The sequence below is a fragment of the Molothrus ater genome, chromosome 3, assembly GCF_012460135.2.
Source record: "Molothrus ater isolate BHLD 08-10-18 breed brown headed cowbird chromosome 3, BPBGC_Mater_1.1, whole genome shotgun sequence".
Lineage (NCBI taxonomy): Eukaryota > Metazoa > Chordata > Aves > Passeriformes > Icteridae > Molothrus > Molothrus ater.
In genome coordinates this window covers 52,866,175-52,892,289 of record NC_050480.2, presented here as the reverse complement: position 1 = coordinate 52,892,289, position 26,115 = coordinate 52,866,175, and the positions used below count along the sequence as shown (strand labels likewise).

Genomic DNA, 26,115 nt, shown 5'->3' with positions numbered 1-26,115 from the left:
AAAACTCCCAAACTTTGAGCTATGTGCTGTCTTGCTTTTTTCATCCTGGTCACTTAATTTCTACAGTTTCTAGGTAATTTCTTTTGCTTTACCCAGCACTTTTCATCTCACCCTACATACTATAATCAAAGTTTAGGATTGGGGCAGGGGGGGAAGCCCCATGCAAACACCAATCCCACTTTCCACACCAGACCCTTTCAAAATGCTTTGTTCAGAAGGCACCATAAACAAATATAAAATCAATCTCCTTTCGGAATTACTGCTGGTTATAAAATAAATAAACCAGATGTGTGTGACAGAAAGGCAGTATCTGCTTTTCAGTTTTTTTCCATCACGTTCAAAGTAAGCAGGGACTGTGACATTCCACCTGGCAGCGCACAGCCACGACCGACGTTTTCAACGTAAATGTGAGACAACAATAACAGTTTGCAGTTTTCTCTACATCTTAACTCAAGTTATAATTCGTGATGTTAAAAAAAAAAAAAAAAAACCAGAATTCTGTGTGGTTTACCCGTGTATGAATAGGACTACATGTTCTGCTAGAGATTACAGCGAGTTTTTCTCTCATCCGAACACACTGGCGTACCTGTGCCTACTTCCTCAATGCACTCCTCCTCGGTGAACCCCGGGAAAGAAACAGCACTCACCCTGCACAGACTCACTAGGGAACTGTGATGAGAACCCTGCAACACCAGAACAAGCGCACTGTGCCTTTGCCCGAAGCTCTTTTTACCGCGGGACAGCGCGCAGTGGGAAAGCAGCCCCGAGGGGAGCTCCGTGCCAGCGGGGAGCGGCGCCGGGATCCGGGCGGCCGCTCCCGCAGGAAGCGGGAAGGAGCGCGGCTTCTCCCCGGGCAGCCGCGGCAGCAGAGGGAACAGCTCCGGCGCCTCCAGGCGCTGCTGGGCCGGCCGCGCTCCCGGCGGCTCGACGGCGACCTTCGCCACCCGCGGGTGTGGGGAGCGGCACCGCGGGGCCGGGGCGCGCAGGGCCGGGCACAGCTGGGCTGAGAAGAGCCGGGCCGGGGCCCACAGCGCCCCGCCGGGGCCCACAGCGAGGCCGCCGCTCCTCCCCTCACCCGCGGGCAGGGCGGGGGGCAGCGCCCCGCCGGCGGCTCCTACCTGTGCCGGAGGAGGAGGAGCTGCGGAGCCAGAGGGAGAAAGTTAACTCTGGGAAGTTTACCGTGGGTGGGAACAGAGAGGCGGAGAGCAAAGGGGAAGGTCGCTCCCGCCCCGCCGGCCGCAGCCGGGGCTCCCCGAGGAGGCGGCCGCAGCGGCGGGTCCGCCCGCGGGGGCCGCTCCGCTTCCTTCGCCCTGCGCTGGGCGCCCCCGCCGCGGAGGCACTCGGGGGCCTGCTGAGGTGACCGGCGAGCAGCAGCGGGGCGCGGCCGCCCTCCTGGCCCGCCTGCCCGGGAGAAGCGGCCAGGACCGGGGTCGGGCGTCCGGAGAGGCTCCCGCAGAGCTGCCGGCGGCCCCCGAGCGCCGCGCCGTGCGGCTCCTGCGCCAGCGACACCAGCGGGACCCTTGCGCCCTCCTGCCCGCGGCCGGCGGCTCCCATGGCTCTGAGCAAAGGGCTGCGGCTGCTCTGGAAGCAGGAGCCGGGGCCGAGCGCCCTGCTGGAGGCGCGCAGCCGCCAGGACTGCCTGTTGCTGGAGGCCGGCACCGTGGCGGCGCTCAGTAAGTGCCTGCGGGGGCGGCCGTGGGGACCCGTGGGTGTCTGTGGGTGTCCGTGGGTGCGCACCTCTGCCTGTGAGGGGACAGTGGGGTGCGACGGCAGCAGGCGATACCCAGGAGCATTGGGGCACTTTCCTCCAATGGCATGGAGAGAGGAAGGGCAGCAGAGAGAGGAAGGAGAGCGGAGCCACCTCCAGTGGGATGCTGGCTGCGGAGAGCGTCTCGCCTCACTTACACCCAGACCCTCCAGCACGGCCCTCCAGGCTTGGCCACTTGCTGGCGGCGCGTTTGGGTGACACCCGGTACGTGCCGTGCATGGAGGGTTGCCCAGTATCTCCCGATCCGTGTTCCATCGCTGCTCTGGGTATCTTTAGCCTCCTCACCAGCAGCCGGGGTAGAAGAAGCAGGAGAGGCCACCCGGCTGCGGTGGGGTCTAGGCAAAGGACACCTTTCGTGTACAAGACTTATCCTCTACAGCCTTGGCTGCAGAGGAGGGCCCAGGTAAAGAAATGAGGTCCGCTGCCTCTTGAGGAAGTTTCTACTCCGCTACATCAGGTGCTAACCATCAGTGAATACAGCCAGCTCACAACAGAGGTGTTTTGAGACAACTGACTTGAGATTTGTCTCCCATAGAAAACTCCTGGCTTCTTGCTGTGTTGCCCCTGTGGTCTGAACGGTATTTGAGTGTCTGGCTCTTACTGGAGAAGTCTCATAAAGGTTCTCAGGGTTGTCTCACCTTATGCTTTTGGTACTTGTTGGACCTGAATCAATGCAATGCTGATGTTGCTAATGTTGAGGCAGACACAGAAAAATGAGGTGACTGAGAATGCAAGGGGCAAAAAGCAATGTAGGAGAACATGCTTGTGTTGTGTTCTTAAATTGTTTTCTGCCTAATACCTGTGCCTGCAAGCATGCCGCTGTCCACAGCGTCGTAGGAGCCCGTGTTCAAGCAGCTCAAACTATTGTAGTAAGATCTGTGTGTACATTGTGATTTGCACAATGTCAGTCACAATGTCACCTCAGGATCTGGGTCCACTGAGCTGAATCTTCCACAGTGTACACTGGCAGGACATGCAGAATAAAATTACGAAAACCAGAAAAGTCATCAAGGGGCAGCTGATTTTCTCAAGAATAATTCTGATAGTGGGACCAGTCATGGAAAAGATATTGCCACACTGTAGGGATTTTTGTTTGTTTTGTTTACTATATTTTATTAGAGTTTCATATTGTGCAATATTTTGGGGGTTCCATTTCTTGCGAAATTCTTTGGTAATAGTGGACATAAATGTGTTACATTTTTCTAGAGGGGGGATTTTGTGTCAGTTTTCAGTGAACTGGCAGTGAAAAGTCAGTACTGAGTAGAACTTTATTCACTTTCCCTAAACCCCTAAAACCTGTTGACATTAAAACTGTATATTAATATTAATGGGTTTTGGTCTGTATTTTGTTATTCTGATAAAAATCTAAAGCAGCTCCACTTCCTAAAGCCAATGTGCATGAATAAAAGGGAGAGTCCAGTATTCACCTAGCCAGCCCTGAGCCACCTGTATGACCAGTGGTTGGAATTACTTGAAATCTCACTAATTAAAGGACTCATCAACATAGAGTAGTTTTTTCTCCCCCAGTGTTGCCATTCGCCATCTGAATTGCTATGCCTGAAATGGTTTAGTGGCTAGAAAGTTGCCCAGCCAAAAAGGACCTGGTGATGCTGCTCAGCACCCATCTGAGCATGATCCAGCAGTGTGACCAGGTGAACAAAGAGGCCAGTGGCATCCTGGTCTATCTCAAAATAGCAGCGTGTCCTGAGAAGAGCAGTGGAACCAGAATGGAAGGATCTGGAGTACAAGTCCTGTGAGGAGCAGGTGAGGGAGCTGGGGTTGTTCATCCTGGAGAAAAGGAGGTTCAGGGGAGACCTTATCACTCTTTACAACTGCCTGAAAGGAGGGTGTAGCCACGTGAGGGTTGGCCTCTTCTCCCTGGTAACAAGTGAAAGGACAAGAGGACATAGTCTCAACTTGCACCAGGGGAGGTTTAGATTGGATGTTAGGAGAAATTTTTATGGAAAGGATGGTCAGGCATATGGAAACTGGCTGCCCAGGGAAGTGGTGGAACTGCTATGCCTGGAAGTGATCAGAAAGTGTGTGGATGTGGAAGCTGGGAAACATGGTTTAAATGATGAACACAGTGGTACTAGTTTAATGGTTGGGCTCAATGATCTTGGACATGTTTTCTAATCTTAATGATTTTGTGATTCTATGATGATAAAATTTATACAGTCTCTCTTAAAATGTGTTAGAGGAATTCTGAAGTAGTGATTTCTATAGGGTTGAAAGCCCGTTTGCCTTGCCTTTTGGAAGTCCAGTGTCCTGTCTTGAGATAACTGCAGTCATGTCTGTGTTGGCATTCAGCCCACTCCATGGTAATAACTTTGTCATTTTATTTCATTTGATTCCTCTATTCCTTCCTGGGTTGGTTCCTGTATTGTAGGAAAAGCTAGTTTGTCCAGTGGAGCCTGTTTAGATAACTTCTGTTTATGCAGCAGAGGACCAGAAAAGGAGGGAAAACCAGTAGTAGGTGTTGTGCTGGTGAATTTAGAAGAATTGTGAAGAGGAAGCTTCACAGCAGGGTGGTAACAGAAACAACATTAATTCTGTTTTGTTTGACTTGCCTTTAGGTTGTTGCTAACCATAGAACTCGGCAGTGGGAGGTTAACATAAACTTTGTATATGTGTGGTTTCAGACATACTAGTCCTAGGATTGTGTTAGTTTTGGCTTCTCTGTCTAGTTTTCTGTTTCTAAAATAAAGTTCCTTAAAAATTGCATGCCTGTGGTGAGGAGGAGTTATGCAACTGTGCCTTATGCAAACCTCTACACTAAATTAAAGCAGATTGGTATACCTGGAGCACTTAAGTTGTACAACAGTTTATGTAGTTTTGCAGTTGCACCCTCATGTAAACAGAACTGTAGAGAGGAATAATCATAGAGGGACAGTGAAGGCTTGAGAAGAAATTTTAGTCATTGTTCTTTTTTTTTTTCCATAATTACCAGGTGTCTCTGTCCTTGAACAGGCATGACATCTGCACTTGCGTAAAGTTTAATTGCTTCTATAATAGTTTTGTACTGGAAGAAATTTAAATGTTGAATTTAACCTAGTTCAAGTAGCAGAAGGGAGTGAGAATTGTCCTAGATGTGGTGTTACAAAAAAAGAAATCTGAAAAACCACACACTTGTACAGAATCAATACAGGCTATAAACCTCTGGCAAACTCCTCCTTGAAATAACACTTTCAAATGTATAAGCTAACAATTTGATGCTGTCTTGTGAATGGATGACTTAATACTTTTTCCTCTCTTGATATCTTATAAAGATAATGATGACAATTTTAGTTGCAAATTGATTATGTTTCATAATTTCCTTACTGCATACAGAGATTTAATACCTGAAAAATATTTACATCCTTGATATCCTTTGCATTGTTTCCAGTAGTGGAAAAGTATTGTAAAGATCTCTAATTGCCTGAATGTCAGCAATTTATAAAGTGAGAACACTTGTCCTGTAATGGAAACCTAAACTAAAAAACTTTTGGAAAAATCAAGAAATCAAAAATCACTGCAGGAAACCTAGTTGCATATGTGTAAATCTCTTAATCTGCATGGTGATGTGATATCAACAGAACAGTTTTCTGTTCTACTGTAAGTTAAATAGTATTTTTGAGGATGGGAGTTTATTTTCCTTCTCTCATGATGTCACTGTAGGGTGGAGGGTAAAATTCACTGTTTTGAATTAAATGACACATTTTGCTGGAGGCTTTTTTTTTTTTCCCTATCCGCTGGCAATTCTAAAGCTTCAGTCATCTCCAGAAACATGGGTGACAGCCTGAAACAATTCTTCCAGGAATTCTCTGAACTAGAAGATCAATATATTCTGTGGAAGAAACCTAGAGTTATAAAGGATAAAGAAAAATTGTCATTGATTTAGAAATTTTTGCTTAATACAACAGGGAGTATAGTTAGAGATGCTGTTCCTAGTTTAAATACATTACAGTTTCAGTGGTTTACAGATGAAGTGAACTGCACAAGGTAGTTCTGGACTGCTGTCAAGGCAATTGCTAAACTAAACTAAGGCTATAGTGCTGAAAATATGGTGATTTAACTTTATTATGGCAGGTAGTTTCAGTGAAAAGCTGTCAACAGGAGTGCTCAGCTATTGAATTTCAGCATAATAATATGTTTTCTCAAGGGCAGAGCCAAAGGCTGCAGAGATTTTTTTTTTTTTGCAAGCTCTTTGATTCTGCAGCTGGTTTTATAAAGGATGTTACATCACCTGTTATGTTAAATCCTAAATGACCATGGTGTCTGGAAAGTACAGAAGTTCAAAGCTGATACAGTGTGTGTTTTTGCAAATATGTCTGAGGTTTTTCCTGACTTTTACCCACAGATCTGGGAAGTTAGCCTTTACTAGAGACAAACTTATGTAGAGTTAAGGTGTGTGTACACTCTGTGGAGGAGCTCTGTGCCTCCTCTGCTGCTTCAATTGCAAGTGTGTGTGTGGTTCTCTGATGCAGCAGAGTGAAATCAGGGTAAAGTCTTGCAAAAGCAGGAAGTAGCAGTTATTTACCTGTGCTTTATCTTTTCCTTCTTTTGTACAGAAAGCTGTTTCTGTGCTGTAGGTACATTCACTGTTTACAATTAGCTTTGGTTTTGTGTTTATGTGAACAACTGTGCCACTGAGTGGGGTGTGGAAATCAAGCACCAATACTTGTGTAAGTACTGTGAATGTATTTCTAAGCACTCTATCCAAAACAGTGAGGCCTCCACCATGGCTCATTTCTACTCCTACACCCGAATATTCACACAGCTAGCACAAACTTTTGTGAAGTTTTCTGTAGTTTAGTGGTGTTCAAACTTTTCCATTTGTGGAAGCAGTCTCCAGAGCAGCAGTCCTGTCTTCCTTGGTTATGCTGGCACTGGGCACTTGCAAGCTGTGGTTTCTCAGGCTGAACATCACTGCTTTAGATTATAGGAAAAAGTGTGTGTTGCAATTCTTTCGCTATTGTCAAAATGCAAACTGGGTACAGAGAAGAGGAAGATGTGTTCGTGTAAGTGTAGAGTGTTGATTACAAGACTTGTTTTCTATGCTAGGAGGCAAGTAGTGGTTGTGAGGGATGAATTCTTTGTAGTGGTTATGTCTGTAGTGACTGGTGCAAGTTTCTATGCAAATGAGTCATCTATGGCAGAAACCACATAAAGATAATGGCCAAGCTTCAGAGAAATCACATAGGGACTTCCCTTTTATTTTCTTGACTGCCTGCAGCAGCATGGAGCTGGCCAGTAGAAACTTGGTGGTTTCATTAATCCATTATTCTTTGATTGTGAATTAATATATTCATATATGCACATCCAAGTATGCAAACATTATCTCTCACTAGGAGCAGATTGTTGTCAATCTAATATAGAAAATCAGGGAACTGACCTTTCCAAACTGCCAATTTTCTGGTTTGTTTGTTGTGTTTTCAACCAGAAATTTATCTTACTAGAAAATTGGTAAATACATTGCTTAATGCTTTAAGTATTTGGGTTCTCTTAACTGTAGCTCTGACCACAGACTTCTTCCCAACTCTGCACTGTTTGGCCTATATGGTGTTTCTGAATACAGTCTGACAAGCCTGTGTAGCTTGGATAGAATGTGAACAGGAAGATTTTAGTGGTGAGAGATATTGAAAATACAATAAAGTACTTTAGATGTGTCTGCAGATAACTGAAAACACAATTTGGAGATAATTGTCTAAACTTATGTAATAGCAGACATTGGACTTATTTCTAGGTAAGGTGCTTACGGTAATGTATATATGGGAGTTTTGGTATGAAATTTTGTTTTATATAGTTTTTCCCTCTTTCTGGGGAAAGTTCACACCTCTTTCCCCCAAATGCTAAATGACACAAATAAGGTCATCCCATGACACCAATCTTATGTTTCTTAAAGTACTTAGAAATATGCTTGAGATTACATTTTTGTAGCAGTACCTACAGCCAAGCAGGTGATTATTTCCAGAATCGGGCTGAAAAATCACAAGGGAGAAACAGAATACATAACCCAGTCTCAGGCTCTTTTTTTTTTTTTTCCCCAAGAACTTTTCCTTCATTTTTCTCTTGAAGTTGCAGGCATCACTGTGTCTGTCCTTAGTGTTGGACTTGGAATTTTGGTACCTTTCTCTACCCTCTTACTCCAGTCACTGACCTTTCTGGGGTCAATATGCTTGAGAGTTGTGCTGATTCTTGCTGGAGTCTGGGGGTTCAGCCCTAAGGAGGGATTGAATGAAGGAAACTGTGTATGTTTGGCCAGTTCCTGCTAGCTGGTAAATTGAAATTGCAGCTTTTACAAGCAGGAAGTCACACTTGGTTAGGCCATATGGTATAATGTAGTTGTGTATCTTTTCATGGTGTGGGGTGTCTTGGCTCTGAAATATTTTATGCATGCAAAAGGTCACTTATAATTTATTTTATTGCAGCTTGGTTTCATTGAATTATTGCATGCTTCTTGTTTTACAAGGGTTAAAGTGTTTCATAGAAATATTTCCCTTTAACTCTCTTCATCCAACAAAGTAGCACGTAAATTTTTTCTCTGTGTAGCCACACTCTTTCTGGTTCTGACTCATGTCCTAGAATTCCTTGAATGCCCGAGGAGATCTTTTAGGTTTTGATGACAGTTATTTGAGATTTCAATGAGACTTTGAGATTTATAAATACTTCTTTTTAATAACAGGATATGAACCTGGCTCAAACCCTCTTCAATGATGTCCTTTGTTCAAGACCAAGGAGTTTAACAGGACAGGAGAATTCAAATTCCATTGGTATCTTTAACAAAGGGAATTTACACACACCACCCCCCCAGATGTGGTCCATAGGCACTAAGACATTCTGGCCTCTCTCTGCATGACCCACAGACACGGCTGTGTCTGTTGAGTGTCTTCCTTTCCTGCTCCTTCCTTCCAGGCAGCTGTGCTGGTGCTGCTGTCCCGGCTGATGCTGCTGTGCAGGCACAGGCTCTGACAAGTGGCCTGCCCAGAATGGTGGCGTTCCTGTACCAGGACTGCCAAAACTCAGCTCTTTGGCTGCGTGTTTGGAGGAGTCCTGTGCCAGCACCTGACGGGTGTGGGATGCCACTGGCTTGACCTGGGAAACTCCAGTGGGTTCCATACATGCCAGTGGCAGGTACTTTTTGCCAGCAGTGGAATGAGCTATGTGTTGCCTAATTCTACACTGCAATAAATTCCATTCTTTTGGATTGTGCTCTTACCAGACACTTTTAACAGCCAACTCTCCAGCTTGTAATTCTATTTTGAAGAGCATTGCCATGCTTTTGAAGTGACTTTTGAAATGCTTTCAGGTTGTGCCTGGCCTGCCGCTTTATGAGCTCCGCATCTGTCTCAGATCTGAATCTCTTGGTGTTTCACTTGTTTTAGATTTCTTCCTAAAGCTGGAATATTTGGAGCAAGAGTTTTGGTTTTGGTTTTCCCTTTTTATTTTAAAGTAGCACAATTATTTTAGTGTAGACAGCTTTTAAAGGAGAGAACAGATTTAAGAAAAAATTGTCAGCATATTTCTACTTAGTAAAGATGCCATGGAAAGTGAAACATCACCTTTTTTAACCTGCTTTTTAATACATAAGAAAACCTTGACAGGCTTTTTTTCAAAGATGGAAACGTTGTTATAGTCTATCTAAACTGGTTTTGTGAAAGTGGTTTTTTTAAGTTCCTGAGAACTGAGCTTGCAGTCTCAGCCCTTAAAATGTGCCATTACTGAGTATTTAAATCATTACTGTCCAGAGATTTGTTACCCAATAAAAATCACTTTATCCTCTGTCTGCTGCTTATGCTTTGCTTCACTGGTGTGTGTGGTATCAACATTTTGTGAGTTTCTCCTGATTTATTCAATGTTCTAAGAAAGTAGAGTAAGTAAGTTGTGAAAGTATGCTAGTAAAAAAATATTAAGAAAGAATTAAACAAGTCTTCTTTATTTGTCACAAGTGCAAAAATTGAAATAAACATGTTTTAACTACTCTTGGGGGTTGCCTCTGCTAAGGAATTTTGCAAGAGGAATTGTCCTTCATTTCACTTCAAAGTGTCAGCAATATATGGGATATTTATTTGTTTTCTGTATTTCTCACTGAGCTCTTTGCCTCTTGAGATTTATAAAGAGAAGTCTCTTTCTTTGCTCTTCTGTCATGCATTGCAAGCAGTTCAGTTTGTCCTTTTTATACCCGAGGTTTCAGGTTTAACTGCTGAAGTTAATTAGGAGCATAAGATTGCATATTATTAGCAAATCTCTGAAAGTACTATTTATGCTGTTTATCTGTAGTTCAAGAAGTAAAAGGACATTTGAGGGTTACAGTCTATTTTCCTCATTTGGGAGATTAACCTTGTTCCTCATTGGGAAATAAATACAAAATGCAGACTTACTCATTCAGGAAGTATGCTGGTTTTATGTTAAAGTAGCCAATGGCAAGTTTGATCTGTGGTCTGACTTAATGTCTCAATGTTCAGTATGTGCCCATTGAATTTGCTTGTTGCAGAAATGCACAAATATAACACAATCATCTGACCCTTTATTTATTTAATTAACTAATTCTTACTTCACTAAAATATGTGTAATTCCTCTTGAAATCAACCTCTGGTGTTGTGTCTACATCAAATCATGTTATCTTGCATAAAAAAATTCCAGTTCTGTCTGGAATTAGACTGAGAGTCTGGAAGTATAAACTCTCTCTTTTTGTACATCAAGACATATCAATATATTATCATCAAGATATTATATTTTAGCTTATGGCAAGACTGATTTATTCCTGCTCTTATTTTAGAACAGTGTAAATTTTACATGTGCTCATGTATTTCTTTATTTATTTTGACTGATGTGGCATCTGTACCATAGAATAAAATTGTTAATAATGATCAGGTAGATTTGAAAATAAAGTGAGTACTCTTTTTTCTTCTAGGGTGGTGTTTGGAGATGTGCATTTCTATCTCATCATGTTTTACTCTCTATGGTTTTACAGCATTTTAACCCTACCTTTGCACTGTAGTCTTGTTGATTGAGAAAATAGCATTGGTTCCCATGCAATAGGAATAATAGCAATCTGAACATTTTATGAATACTGGATAACTAAGTTTCCTGCCTTTCTCTTTGTTCCTTAGCTCCAGAAGAAAAGGATGCAATTAAAGGACAGTATGAAAAGCTCATGGATGCTTATGGCTGCTTAGGAGAGCTTCAGCTTAGATGTGGTAAGTCACCATCTGTATGCCCGAGATTATAAAATGCCCAGACAATGCTAAATGATAATAAGTGGCTAAAGTTGTCTAATTCCTTAAATTGTGAAAGCTAGTTGTACTTTGTCATGTACAGTCTGGAAAATATCTGTTTCTTTTTCTATTTTGGACCAAAACCATATCACTGAATGATGGATGGATTTTTTCTTAATTTGTTTTGTCTAACATTCTTAGCTGCCTGAAGATAATTGCCATTCTCTTCCCCTACCACATTTGTCCAAGGCAAGCTATGATTTCTTAATTCTTCTCTTCTTTAAGGATCATGTTTAGACACTGATTATCATGGTCATCTGAGAGCACAGTACTGCAGATTGCCAGTTCTTGCTATATTGCCTAATTGCCTTTAATCAGTCATATGGATAAGGATTTGCAGAAGGCCTCTGGCTTCAATTAGTGTAGTAAGGAATGTTTATTGTCATCAATATAAATTTTGGTACAGTTTGGGAATCTTGATTTAGCAAAGGACTTGTCATTACACTGCCTGCAGGAATGTTAATGGAAATAACATGTTTTAAGAAGAGAACTGCAGTGATTGATTTGAAGATAATAGGGCCTTACACAGTGCTTAAAAATCACAGATGATTTAGATGCATAAATAAAAAAGCACTGTACGCGTTGTTCCCGGGTCGGTACAATGAGCCCTAATTTTCACTTGGAGAAATGACAAGACTTTTCCACGTAACTTGATGCTTGGTCAAGGAATCTACCAAAGGCAGTGGTGGTGTGAGCTGTGGTGTATTTAGGCCAGTAGATATAACTGTGTCATTTTATACCCTGTTTACCATATTGCAGCCTGAGAAATATGACTTGAAATTGACCTGAAGAGGCAATTGCAATGTGAAGGATTTTTGTGTCATAATTTAAAACTGTAGGTCCATCTAGTCTTTTTTAATGAATGTGGACTTTTTGTTTGTTTTGTTTCTTGTGGAGTTAATTAGACATTTCTCTGGGGATTTATATCAATTTGCTAATGTAATTTAAAGTGGAGGACTCGTGATTAGTTTTTCTTGGCACTTGGGTCTGTTTTTCTTCATAGAAGTCTAATGAATCCTGTTGTAGTAATAAAGGAATGTAGCTATTTAATTCAATCTCTTCAAGCTACATATAAGGGTAGTTTTTGTATGTGGTGGGAACCAAATATATCCAATTTTTGTCTTCATGTTAAAAGGTGAATGATTTCAAATGGGGTGTGAAATATTCTCAGCCTTACTGTTTCTCATGTCCTTATTTCTTCTCAAACAACATATGCTTAACTTCAGTGCTCTGAAAGTGTGAGGGTTTTTCCTTTCTGAGCTTTGTCAGTGTACCTCTGCCTTGTTCTAGCATTAGATTACAAGTTCTGGTACAGGACTTGCTTTGGAAGGGATTGTTAAAATTCAGTGAAAAGTCAGAGGGTCATGCTGTAATGGTAAGTGAAGGTAAGCAAACCTTTTCTGCTTCTGAACATGTTTCAAAAAGCAAAGATACATGTCTGCTATCTCACTATTCAAGACATAGCCCAAGTTTTTGTCACAGTCTGGTTTAGACTTTCCATCTTACATGTGAGTTCCATCCCTTTAGCTGTTGCTTATGTAAAAGATTAACACTACAAAGAAATTGTACTGGGTTTGTGTAGCAAGGTTTTGGTAGCAGGAGGGGCTACAGGTGTGGTTTCTCTAAAAGCTGCTGGAAGCTTCCCCTGTGTCTGATGGAGCCAATGCCAGTGGGCTCCAAGACAGAGGTGCTGCTGGTCAAGGCTGAACCCATCAGCAACAGTGGCAGTGCCTCTGGGATAACAGATTTAAGAAGAGGGAAAAAACCTGCCCAGCTGAAGCTGGAGAAGGGCAGAGTTAGAATATGTGAGAGAAAGAGCTCTGCAGACACCAAGGCCAGTGAGTAAGGAGGGGCAGGAGGTGCTCCAGGTGCCTGAGCTCAGATTCCCCTGCAGCCCGTGGTGCAGACCATGGGGAAACAGCTGTGCCTCTGCAGCCCCTGGGGTCCATGGTGGAGCAGAGATCCACCTGCAGCCCATGCCAGAGCAGGGGGATGCCTGAAGGTGGCTGTGACCCTTTGGGAGGCACACTCTGGAGCAGGCTTCTGGGAGGACCCATGGAGAGAGGAGCCCATGCTGGAGCAAGTTTACTGGCCAGGTTTGTGACCCTGTGGTGGATCCACCCTGGAGCAGTTTGTTCCAGAAGGCCTGCACCCTGTGTGAGGGACCCACTCTGGAGCAGTTTGTGAAGAACTGCAGCCCATGGGATGGAGTCATGCTGGAAAAGTTCAAGGAGGTCTTTCTTCTAAGGCAGGGTCTCCATGCTGGAGCAAGGGAAGAGTGTGAGGAGTCCTCCCCATTAGGAGAAAGGAGTGGCAGAGACAATGTGTGATGAACTGATCATAGCCCCTATTTCTCATCTCCCTGTACCACTGGGGAAGAGAAAATTGGGAGTAAAGTTAAGCCTGGGAAAAAAGGAGATGTGGAGAAAGGTGTTTTGCTCATTGTCCTACTCTGTTTTGATTAGTGATAAATAAAACTAATTTCCCTGAGTTAAGTCTGTTGTGCCCATAACTGCTAAATGATCTCTCCCTGCCCTTATCTTGAGCCATAAGCATTTCATTTTATTTTTCTCCCCTGCCCAGCTGAGGAGGGGAGTAACAGAACAGCTTTCGTGGGCACCTGGCATCCAGCCAGGTTGAGTCAAACGACCACAGGAATGGAATGTAGCTTTATCCATTTTTGTATAATGTATTTTAGCAGCTGCTAACAAAGGCATAATTGGCTAGCTCTTCACTGAGCTTCAGTGATTGCATAGACTTTGTTCAGAAGTATCAGCATTTTTTCTTACTACTGGAAACATGCAGACCATAAGTATTAAATTAACTGAGAGTATTTGTGAAAATACATTCCACTGGGATGTTAAGAGTATATTTGTAGAGCAGAAGGGAAAACTTTTTGCCAAGACATGAAAGATGTCTCTGAACATTTTAATTAATCTGTAAATATCGCTACTTAGAAATCCAAATAAATCACATTGTATGCCTGCCAAAGTAGATCATGCTTTTCATAAGAAAGTAGATGAAATATGTGAAACTGACTCACAAAGTTAATGTTTCCCACCAGTAATAACATTCACTTGTATGTACTTATGTCTGTTAACATGACTCACTAAGTTCTTCTGCTTTCTTTTGTGAGATGGATGGCAGCAGAATGAATTGTACAGTGTCTCTGAGCTGTACCTCAGCCAAGATTTTGCTGCCAAAGAAGATCTAGCAGTGACAAATACATCTTAAGCAAAGTGTTAAAAGAGCTGGCTTTACAGTGTTTTTTTCAGATACTGTGATGTCAGGATGAGATGCATACATAAGGGGATATTTTAACACCATCAGCACATAGGTTGTTTGGTTTAATACAGCTGCTGTATTTGGGAGGCATTCTGAATTCATGAGATTGTGTATATACTCTCACTCTTGTACATGTACAGTGTATAGTTGAAACGAAGACATTTCAAAAGCAAAAAGGACAACTAAGAACCTGTCTTCTGTTCCTTTTGCACGTATCCTAAAAATGTGGTTGTGTTTAGAAGAAAAAGAGGAGTATCTTTGAGACTAAGATGATAGTTTGGAAAGTCTTGGCTCTTTCATAATTCTGCTGTAGATATACTCAGGAATTTTCAGCTAGGTGGTTAGAATGTACTGCTCTCCTGTGTTCTGTTGCTATTTTTGAAGACAGATGAGAGGCAAAATTGGTTTTTAGTGGTCTACAAAATTGAATGGAGTATGTGTGGAGTGGAAATGGAAAAGTCTGAGGGAACATAAGGCATGACTGTGATGGAATGGAGAAAGAGCAAAAATTGGAGAAAATTATTTTGGAAAGAAAAGACGGTCTTGAGTGAAATAGTTACTGTTAAGAAGGACAAAATAAGAATTGAATATTGGACTCCTTTTCACTGTAGCTCAAAATAGGCAACATTGAAATCATCCCCTAAGCTGCAGGGGAAACAATTGCCTTGAGTCGTGTAGACAGGTTAAATACAGAAACTGCAGCTTATTATTGTACAGTGTGACGTACCAGAACTGCATTTCCTGTTCAACTTGGATAAAGGCAGTTGGTTTCACAAGAACGTTTGAAAAAATGGATGGAAATTATTATTGTCTTGTTTCTGTGCCAAATATTCTTCATCCTCTGCCTCTCTTGTGCAGCCTAATAAAAGGGCATTCAGCACATATCACTGTGAGCAAAACATTTCTTACATTTCTTCAAAAGTCTTCTTTACAGATTGTTGTAGTGATTGATAGCTGTAATAGGGCAAAATAATGATCTTGGTTACAATGCATGAACATTTGTACCCATTTATCTGAGATCAAAGTTTGGCCATAAACTTTGAAATATTTTTTTTCTTTAGTACTATATGTGGGTTTTGCTTTTTCATAGATATGTTGCTGTAGAAAGCATGACCAGTAAGGAACACTTCACTTCTTGCTCTAAAATTATTTCAGAGATTTCTTTAAAACATTCCATATTGCATCCCAAGGACAGGAACAACATTTCTACAGTTGTGACCTTCAATTGAAGTTCTTACATTCCTAAACCACTTTCTTCTATGTGTACAGTTTAGAAGGCTAGTATTATGAGGATTGTACTTTAAACTACTTGTGTAAATTAAAGGAGAAATAAAAAGATTTTTATTTTCCAAGGTGGGGTATGGTAAATAGTGTACAGCTGAGGTGGTTGGTGATTGGTACCAAGAGAAACTGACCTGAAAAGGCAACTGAAATCTCAAGGACTTTCATGTCATAATTTAAAACTGTAGGCCCATCTAGATGTTGCTGGCAAAGAAGGGAAGACAGGGAAAGCCTTCTCTGTGTGTAGCTGTATAACTTAGTGGTGAGTAATTTCTTATACCTTAATGGAAACATGACTAAAAGATCATAGTGGAGCAGTGTTTTGGCAGCATTAATTCTGCTGTGAGAGGTTCTAAAAGGATGAAAAGTTGTCAGGAGCATTACCTCCATCAGAACCCAATGGCTACATCTGTGCTGTGAATAAAATGGGCAGGACACAGGCACAGAGGATAGGATATTGTGATTAGCTTGTTCCCTGTGCCAAGAGGACATGTGCATCAAGCAGGGATCTTCCTCCTGCAGACAGTGCAGTGATAGCCCAGAGCTGGTTCCCAGGACCATTGTCCAAATACCACCAATGAAAGTGCTATCAGAGGATGGGGCTTGGGACTTCTTTCCAAGGTACAGAGTCAGAGAGATTTGTGTTAAACTGGGGCTGTGACGTTATAGAGTTTCTGCATTGTCTGTTTTGCAGCAAATCCCAAGTGATTTAAGCAAATAAGAGAAGTTAGAGCTGTTCTGAAGACCACTTCAACTCACAGAGCAGCCTGGGAGGACCAAGCAGCAAAGCAGGCTAGCTTTAACATAACATACCTTAAATCTCTCTTTTCATCCTTTTTCTCCAGTTTCTGGGCTGTAAGTGAGCTCCTTTGCCAGCCTGTCTCTGTTCAAAGGCATCATGAAAAGGTATCATGTGCCTGGTGGTTGCTCTCTAATTTGGAGTACTGTAGAGAGTACAGTACTTTCACTATTCACACAGTTATTTTGTGTGAATAGAACTGTAGAGTGGCTCAAGTCAGAGGAGACCTTTATAGACCATCTACTCCCAATGTCCCTGTCATGGGCAGGGACACTACCTCTAGACCAGGTTATTCAAAGCCCCTGCCAACCTGGCTTGGAACACTTCCCAGGGGTTGGGCACCCACAACTTCCCTGGAAAACCTGTTCCACTGTTTCAGTACTCTCATTGTAAAAGATATCTTCCTTATATTCAATCTAAATTTTCCCTCTTTCAGTGAAAAACTGTTGCCCCTTGTCTTATCACTACAAGCCCTTGTGAAAAGTCTCTCTCCATCTTTTGTTATAGGCCCCCTTTCAAATATTGAAAGACTGTAATAAGGTTTTCCCTGAGCCTTCTTTTCTCCAGGCTGAACAACCCTGACTCTTTCCTGTGGAGTTACTGCCCAGTGGCAGAAAACTATCACAGCTTTAGAAAACCAATCTCCTTATACTTCAGGGACAATGCAATACTTTCTCAGGCATGATTACTTTTTTGGAGCTTTTTAGCTAGTGATTTAAGGGAGTAGAGATGCTGGACCTTGCAGTATGTGGATGAGTACCCCATTTGGGGGTGAGTGGTTGAGTGGAGGAGATAGTAAAAAGAGTTTATAGTCTCTGGTAAGCAAAAGCAAGTTTCTAGCTAAGGCAAATATTCCTGTTCAATTCCTTCTTGAATTAGAGGATCATTCTGTTTAGATCCAGTGATTTTCCACTGGTTACAATCTCCTGCAACCAGGACAGAACCACAGGTAACAAGCCCTGTATTATTAAGCTTTTGTTCTCTTTGGCTAATTTAATGTTGACTTTATCATTTGATGTCTTCTGAACCATCTAGGAAAGCTTAAGGTCACCAAAGGCAATAAAAGTACTTGTACTCTTTGTCTCAGCATCACTCCCAGGCAGCTCTCCAAGTCCTTCACTACTGGCTTTTTGTGACTAACAAAGCTGACTGATATTAAGGCATGCTAATAGTGTATCTATGTATTACTTCCGTATTACTTCCAAGGTCTTGTGAGTGAAGGTTACTTTGAGATGATCAGTTTTGCATGGTTTCAGCTAAGTCACAGAAGCTTTTGGCTATCCTGAGAGATGGCTAACTCCTCCTAACCCTTTCTGGAGGCTGCAAGGCAGTATTTGGCCAGTTATGAGCTCTTGTGGTGATAACTGATGTGTCTCCTCCTCTTTATTCTTTATAATTACACAAAGTCATGTGCAAAAGAGGAATAAATTGTCAGTATTTCTAGCCCTCTGCTGCAATATCACAAGCACAGAAAATATGTCTTGAAAACACTCGAGAAGGAGAACACGGCACAGCGTTGTTACAGAAAGAAATGTGATGAACAGAGCTTTTTAGTAAATACCACCTACACTGGCCTTTATACAAAACTGGAGTCAGCAGAACAGAATGAATAAGATCTAATCTCCCACCTTGTCCTGCCATTCCAGTCCCACGTGCCTACACAAATATTCTGGCCCTGCTGAAAACCACCCCTAACTCTAGCTTCTGTAGCCAGCTTGTTATCTGAAAGCAAGGACTCCCCTACTGGTGTTTCAGAAAAAGAGTAGTTGTTGTGTGAGAGCTGGTGTGCATTTTCAGACAGTGGGTCACCCTGGAGGGTTGAAAAGTGATCCTAAGAAGTGTTCCCTTTTGCTGTCTGAAGCCATACTGTCCCAGATTGTCACTGTGCCCTTAGCTAATTAACTTGCTCTCGGCAGGTCAGCTGTTGGTTCTGCTGTGCTAAATTAATAAATCTTGGCTCATTTCCACCTTTTCTTACTAACTGAAGTGACTAGGATGACATTGTCTCCATTACAGGCCAATTAAGGTGAATCAAGCAGTTTCTTTGTAGCAAAACCAGCATTTCCAGAAAAATTGTTTTACTGTTTCTTAATTACCATTTCAGAGAGAATGAGCAGAGGTGGAGATGGTTCTGTGTATGAGAAAGATCTGATTACAGTGATGTTCTCAAGCTCCAAATTTATCTTTTAGTTTTGGGGCCCTGAAGTTCAGCTGCTTCGTGATTTCACAGTTATGGCAGCTGTAATGGTTCTAGTGATAGCTGAGGTTGTTGTTGAATCATGTACGTGCTTTAGTGATACAAAAAGCAGAATCTCAAGAATTGGTAACACTGAAATTTTACAAATGTCTGAACATGCCCAGCTTCAGCTGAAGCCAGTAAAGAATCTGAATGCTCTGTGTTCTGTAGGGTGATGAAATTGATTTTTTGAGTATTGTTCCAATGGTAAGCACTTTGCTCTTCATAAAGTCAGTGGGGAAAACACACTCTAGTGCAACAAAGGATGTCGATGGAGAAGTGTTATGGAATATTGTGCAATAGCAGCCACTTCTCTGCAGTTAAGAGGAATTCAGAAATGTGAAGAACGCGGCCTGCCTGCCTGATTTTCCTGTTTGTTCTCTCGTGAAGCAAAGACGCTGGCCTCTGCTGGAACCCTGTCGGCACTGCATGTGACAGGACTGATGAGGAGCCCAGTCCCCCTGGAAATAACCCTTTTGTAACTGTCTGTCACTTTTTAGGTAACACTCGGCTGCACTTTCTGGTCCTGGTGACAGGCTGTACGTCGGTGGGCAAAATCCTGGATGCTGAAGTTTACAAAATTACTGCAACAGATTTCTGTCCTCTCCAGGAAGAAACCAAGGAAGATGAGCGCGTTACTGCCTTGAAGAAAATACTGAACTCTGGGATGTTCTATTTCTCCTGGCCTAATGCAGGCTCAAACTTTGACCTGACTGTGCGGGCTCAGAAGCAGGGTGATAACAGCTATGAATCTGGTAACTCGTTCTTCTGGTTAGTACTGCATGTTCTTCCTGAGTCTTCTGTTGTCTCCACCTGTATATCATTGCTCAGACGTTCTCAGAGGGAAGTGAACATGTGCACTTCAAGTCCATCTCCTTTGACATGTCCTTTTACAGGGCAGGTGGCTTTAATGAATTCATAGTAATTTGTATTTAATTAAAATTAATCTGATAATGAAGTGCCATTATAAAATGACATTTTATGCTTCAAAGGGGGAAATACAAGATATGTATTGCTCATGCTACAGAAACATCTCTCTGTATGTCATGAATAGTTTCCTCTGCAGTCCTTTTTAATAATTTTCTTTAAAGTTATCTAATGGAAGCCTGCGCTTGAACTGTTCATAAATCCCATTGTTTGCACTGAAGTATCTGTTATTTTTTAAAAGTAGGTGTTTAAAGTCTGTAGTTTATTGTTTCAGTAATGTGTACCAGTTTTTATGTTGAAAACATCAATATTAATATGTTTACAGCTCAGTGCAAACATAAGTTGCACAAAAGAAAACTCCCGCGATGCACTGCTCTGTGCTTTTTACTTTCTTGTGCTTATAAAGCAAAGAAAAATTATCTTATATTGTGGTAAGTATTGTTTGAGGGGAAAAGAGTAAACACAATGCTGGATTGATTTAATTCAGTTTGTTTGCTTTGCAAGTTTTGGCATAATGCTTGCATTTCTATACCCTTCCCCACGCCCACCCCCTTCTTTTTAAACAAAAAGTCACACAGCAGGCATAGCTGTTCTGGAAATAAATGAGGGCTTGATGTAGGTGGAAAATAACTGGCAGGGTTAAATGTGAATGTGCTGCTAGAACGTGCAGTGAGGCTTGTGGCCCAAAGAAGGTGAATATTAAATAAGCAAAAAAGTTCATAATGGGTGATAAATTAACACGAGAGAGCAATTCAGTTAGGCTAAATAATCTTTCCTGCTATGATGTGATTTTGACTGGTAAAATCTAGTGGGTTGACTTTAAAACTGAAAAAAGATACATAATAAATACTTGCTTTCAACTGTGCTAATGATGCATCCCTCTCCAAAAGGTCACCAAGCATTGTCAAGTCAGACACATGGCAGAAATTAGTTGTACTCCAATGACGAGACTGCTAAGATGGCAATATCCCATAATAAAGAACATTTAAAACAACTCTTTCCCCCTCTACTGTCTTTTGAAACTTTTCTTCTTGGAAGATAAGTATATTTGCTGCTTCTGGCTAATCTAGAAGTAAATTCTGAAGAGTTTCCATTCTCCAGTACATTGTAGAACAGGGAAAAATGGTGACAACGTCACATTAAAGGCAAAAAGATGCTCCAAAAAAACTTATCTTGAGGTATTTAGGTGATATGGGAAATTTCAGACAAAAACCAGATGCCTGAGGAAAGTAAACAATGAGATAAATAGTTATGCAATGAAAAGTATAAGATGACCTTCCTTATAGGCAACACAAACTGCCTGTTTAATAAACTGCAACAATAACAAACAATTCTACTGGAATTTGCTTGAGTGAGGACTTCCTATGCAAGTAGAAGTGGGAGAAAGAGGTGGAAAAGATAGCAAAAACTGAGCTCAAAAAGAGCTAAATTGAGCTTAAAAAAAGAGCTGCTTTTTTCATTACATATTTAAATTAAAAATGTAACAATGCCTTGCACCTTTTTTGTTAAATGCTGTACTCTAAAAGAACAATTCTTCAAGGGTTTCACTCTCTTTTACAGATCCTCTATTGAGCAATGCATGGTCATGAAAGATATTTTCCTGGCCCCTCTTATGTGATTAAAAGCACATTTTGAAACATGAAATAAAGAAAAACATCATAATAGAAGAGTTATTGTTATCATTGTTAACTAGACATGACAGGTTTATTGAATTGTTGATCTTGAAGGTTAGAACAGATGTTCCTCTTCATTTTAGTAGAACTTTTTGCAATATATCCAGTGACTTACAGATCCAGTTTCTGCTTGAATTTTTTTTCTCTGAAAATCCTGGTGGATTTTGAACCAATTCTTCATCCTGCAGTGAATGCTAAGGTCCAGACAGTACTCTTCCAAAAAAAGTAATTAGCTTGACATCACTGTAATTTATGAAAAGATTACTAAATATAAATTTCTGGAGCTGAAAGAGGTGACATTTGCATCTGAATTTATAAGACAGGTACAAGATATAAAGACAGCACCTTGGTGGTAGCTGTGTGGTTAAAATTTGCCACGTTTAGTTCACGGTAGTAGTTCACAAGAGTTTCTTCTCGATATTTCCTGGGCAGAGATAAGGTACAGCAGAAAAGGGGTCATAAAACATTACTTGATTAAATTAGTGATTGTTGTCAGGTGGTACCCATGCCTGTCTGTTAGTTTTACTCAGTAATGTGTCTGTATGTTGTTGAACCTTTCAGGAACCAGCTATTGCATGTGCCCTTCAAACACTACCAGGTGAACTGTTCCGACTGGCTGCTGAAGGTGGTCTGTGGGGTCGTGGACATCCGCACTGTTTATGCTTCCCACAAGAAGGCCAAAGCCTGCCTCATCTCCCGCATCAGCCGCGAGCGGGCCGGTGTCCGCTTCCACGTCCGAGGGGTCAATGATGATGGACATGTGTCTAACTTTGTTGAGACAGAGCAGGTGAGTGCGTGTATCCAATGGCTTTGCATCATTTAGTCCACTCGTATTTAATTGGGCCAGAATTTTCAACGAGAATTAAAGAAACTCAGCAAGATTTTTTTCAAGAATATTTAAAATATTATTGCATGGCTGCTCTGTTTGTTCTTGTCCATTAAGCATTTCTTTGCAATCTGCTCTTTCTCTCTGTTTCTGACTTTTCCCATTCACATGGTTTTCACTAAAGCTTTTCATTTTTTTTCCTGAGTGTGAAAGTCTGGCCATTTGATACTGTAATGAAATGTAGACAAGGGTTTTTAGACCATTCAGGAAGGTGTCTAGCAAAGGTGCTGGGACCTCATCTTTGCCTAGTAAAGTTCACTGTCAAATCATCTTTGTCCAGTAAAGAAAATGTTGAAAAAATAACATCTTCTCAGAGTCAGCCAAATTCCAGCTCAACTAATTTTGGAGGAGACTGCTTTTATATTCCCCACTGGTTTGTGGGGGATTCTTTCCAATGTGAGGTGGTATGACAGTTTTTATACATACGTGGTAAAAGCCTCATTTCCAGCTGATGCTGAGACAAATTATGTGTGTGAAATGCATTCAGCAGGCTCCCTTGATTGGCACAGCCAAACAAAACAATTGAATCACTTGGTTTTATTGCACATGGTTTAGCTTGCTGCCTTGAAATTCAGTAAAAAGCACTGGACCATGGAGAATCTGAAGTCTTCTGTGCCAGCTGAAGTGAGTGCTTTCTTATTCAAGTACAATCACCTTTTCCTTTTTGAACTGAAGTAGTAATTACTAGCAGTCAGAACCATCATACAGAAATGGATCACTGTATAAACAGAATAGACAAATGGCTGGTAGTTTTCAACAAAGAACAGGGATTTGCTTCTAGAATTTGGTTGTCTTCAGCGTCTTCTGGGCATATCTACAGAGCTGGATATGTGGTATAGATTGTGTATGTATGTGTCTGTATATGTAGGTGCATGTACAATGAAAGTAGATTGCTTCTGTGATGTTCATAAGGGGAGCATGAAAGAGTGAGAGCAGCATGGAGATACTTGAGCTGTGTCATTGAAAGCCTGTGCCTGATGGCTAAGGAGGGCACCCCCTCTCAAAGGTGCCCACAGTTTTGGGGCTGACAGCACTAGTATTTCCTCATGGCAATGTGTGAATGCAGCAGCTCTCACCCAGTGAGCTCCTTCCTGTTATCCCACTGCATGAGCCAGGCATGCCTTCAGGCAACTGTTTGTCCAAAATCCAGCCATATTTGGGTACTTTCCACATTTCCTCTAAGATGTTGTTGTCGTAATACTGCTTTAACCTTTTCACCTGATTCTGCCTAAAGGCACATGTAGAGTTACCTTAGATTTGGCAGTGCTTTGATCCTCAGGAGGATGCCTGGAGGAGTTGCAGACTGGTATTCCCCAGCCTGCTGGTGAGGTTTGATTCCCAAGAGGTGCTCAAAGCATGCCCAATGTTACACATGTGACTTTCTGTCCAGTGGTCAGAGTTCTCTCTGGGCATGTGGGTGACTTTTTGCTCATGTCCCTCCTTTTCCTGGTTTGCCTGCATTTTCAGTTAGGCTAACAGTTTTCCACTTAGTGTTCAGGCTCCCACAAATTCTGCCTGTTAAATGTGAAGCTCTTCCCCTGTAGTGCTTGGGTCTCTAATGTCAGCCTCCGAATTCTCTGCTAATAATTCTCTTGTGTGCTGCTGCTCCAAAGCAACTGCAAGTGAACTCTTGCAACATCTACACCTTTCTAGAAAGTCTGTCAGTGCATTGGGAAATTCAGCTATGTCTGTTTACTGGAAAGTGGAATTTTCCTTTGGAACCTGGGGACAGAAGAAAGGATATCTGCCATTTTAAGTGATACCTGGTATATTCTGCTATTTTAGTTGAGTATCTTCTTATGAATATTAGTGCAAAGCACTAATCCCGTTACTCAGGATTTGAAGAATGTTCTCTTGATGAAATGCAAGGGAAAGAAAGTGTTAGAAAGGATTGTCAGCTTTTTTTCAGTGAGTCTCACATTTGTGGCACTACACTTAGCAGTTGACTTATTATGGGAAATACTTCTGCTATCCTGCTCACTAGATGGGTCAGAAGTAACTCATTTTATTTTGTTATACTCCTGGAGTACATCATGTTACAAATTATTAGCATGAAAAATAAGTTGGCCTTTGTATTCCAGCAGAAAACCTGAGGATTGGTTCCTGGTGAGTGGCAAAACAGTACTTGATTGCTGATGCTTCCCTTAGCTGGGTCTGGGTCAGGCTCTTCATGGGAATTGCTGTGTTTTGTTTCCATTCAGCCATATGCTGAAGTGGGAAAACTGAAGGCTTTTGAGTGTTTTTTTCAACTGGGTAAGCCAAAGTGCAAGAGTGAAATGGCTTTAGGGTGAAAGGCTTGAACAGGTTCAAAATTATAACAAGAGTTTGCAGTTTTAAAGGGTTGTGTGGTTTTGTTTGGTTTCAAAAGCCAAAGAAAAGAAGGAAAAGAAGGTTACTGTTACTAATGGTGCTAAACACTAGTTTTACCAAGCTGCGTGTCCTAAGAAAGCAAGTTGGGCTAACCACTAGGATGCCTGAGATCTAGTTCAAGCTGGCATCCCCTTGCCATTAGGAAGGAAGAGTCCAAGAATAAACTCTCTCCTACTTTCATAGTAAACGACTGACTAATCTCCTGTGAGGTAATATCTTGGCTGAATAAGATTTTGTTTCCATTTGCTGGAGCCTGTACAGTATAATGGCATGTTGGCTATGTGCTTTCATGGATAAATAGCACCCTAGGATTCTGAAAACCCAGGACTTTTCCCCTCTTTGTAGGAATTGCTTCTAACATTTTTCTGTTTTTAGAAGAGGGAGAAACAATTAATCTTATCTCCAGGCAGCTCTTTTATGCATAGATGGTATGCTTTTGTCTCCCACTGAGTTAGCCTTGTGGCATTTCAGCTCTGCAATGAGTCATTTTTTTGTGGGCTCACTTAACTGCTGTGAGTCAGTGTTTGAGAAGAAGGGGGAAAAAATAAAATATCTTCACTTTTTCTTTAAAAAAAATAAGAACAACTTATACTATATCCTTAAGCTTTTTGATCATTTGGCTTATGTCTTTATGAAGAGAGAAGAAAGAAAATATTATAGGAAACACTTAAGGAAAAAGAAAATGAAGGGGAAAGAAGGCAATCCCTTCAATGTGGACTTTCAGATTTGCTGACAAATATTTTCTAATGGGATGGTAGCCCTTTCTGCTTGCAGTGCTTGCAGTATTGCAGTTAATTCTCTAGCAGCTTTTAAATCAGTCTGTTTCTCAGTTGTAGCTTAAATGTTTCCCTTCACCTTTTTTTCTTCCCCTAGTAATCCTTTGAAGTTGAGACTGTGTTGCATTTTTGTAATTCTTTTCTTCTGATAGCTCTGAGGACTAGAAATCATTTCTTCATTTAGTCTGTGTGCCTGTTACTGTTTACATTTCAGTTCTTCTCCCAGTTATCCTCCACAGAGTTATGCTAAAATCTTAGTATGTGGATTACAAGGAACAATTCTAATTAACCAAAGACAAATAAATTGTTTCAGTTTTTTCCCCTTCATGGAATTGTTCAGTAAAGAAAATGGAAACCTTGAGAAAGCACTAAAAGTAAATACCATGAATTTGAATTAACCTTCCCTTTCTTCCAATTTCAGAAAAAATTGTCAGACATGGATTAAGGAAAATGATCCCTATTTCACAATATCTCCTAGACTGTGTTGGATAGCTCTCCAAGAGAGGAATGGATGCAATCATGTGGTTGATTTATTTTCTGGATCAAGTTTTAATATGACCCCAGGCAAGGCAAAAAGGATTATTTTGGCAGATATATCCTTGGGTCCCATAGTCTGAGCAAAAGGCACTCACAGAGAGGTGTGTTTAGGCCATCTGCTGTCCACACTTCTTGTGTGGCAGAGCCCAGTAAGTCCCCCAGTAAACCATCTGAGTATCCATTTCATCAGGCACTGTGTCTCTGAGTGCCCCTTGAGTCTGTAGTGAATTGTGCTGTTTGAAGTTGTGACCAGATGATTCTTATTTCTAATGAAGCTGGGTGATGGAGATTAGTGAATAAATTTTTCCAAGCAGTAGATG

General features: G+C 41.5%; 1 protein-coding gene across 1 annotated transcript in view; it reads left to right on the top strand.

Moving 5' to 3' along the window:
* Nucleotides 1–1,413: 1,413 nt before the first annotated feature.
* SYNJ2 (synaptojanin 2) overlaps nucleotides 1,414–26,115 on the top strand; it is a 64,504-nt gene continuing 39,802 nt past the window's right edge. The window contains exons 1-4 of the mRNA XM_036379690.1: nucleotides 1,414–1,673; nucleotides 10,861–10,947; nucleotides 19,127–19,397; nucleotides 21,788–22,013. Of these exons, the coding sequence (XP_036235583.1) occupies nucleotides 1,553–1,673; nucleotides 10,861–10,947; nucleotides 19,127–19,397; nucleotides 21,788–22,013 (705 nt within the window). The 5' untranslated portion in view covers nucleotides 1,414–1,552. The remainder of the gene's footprint in view (nucleotides 1,674–10,860; nucleotides 10,948–19,126; nucleotides 19,398–21,787; nucleotides 22,014–26,115) is intronic.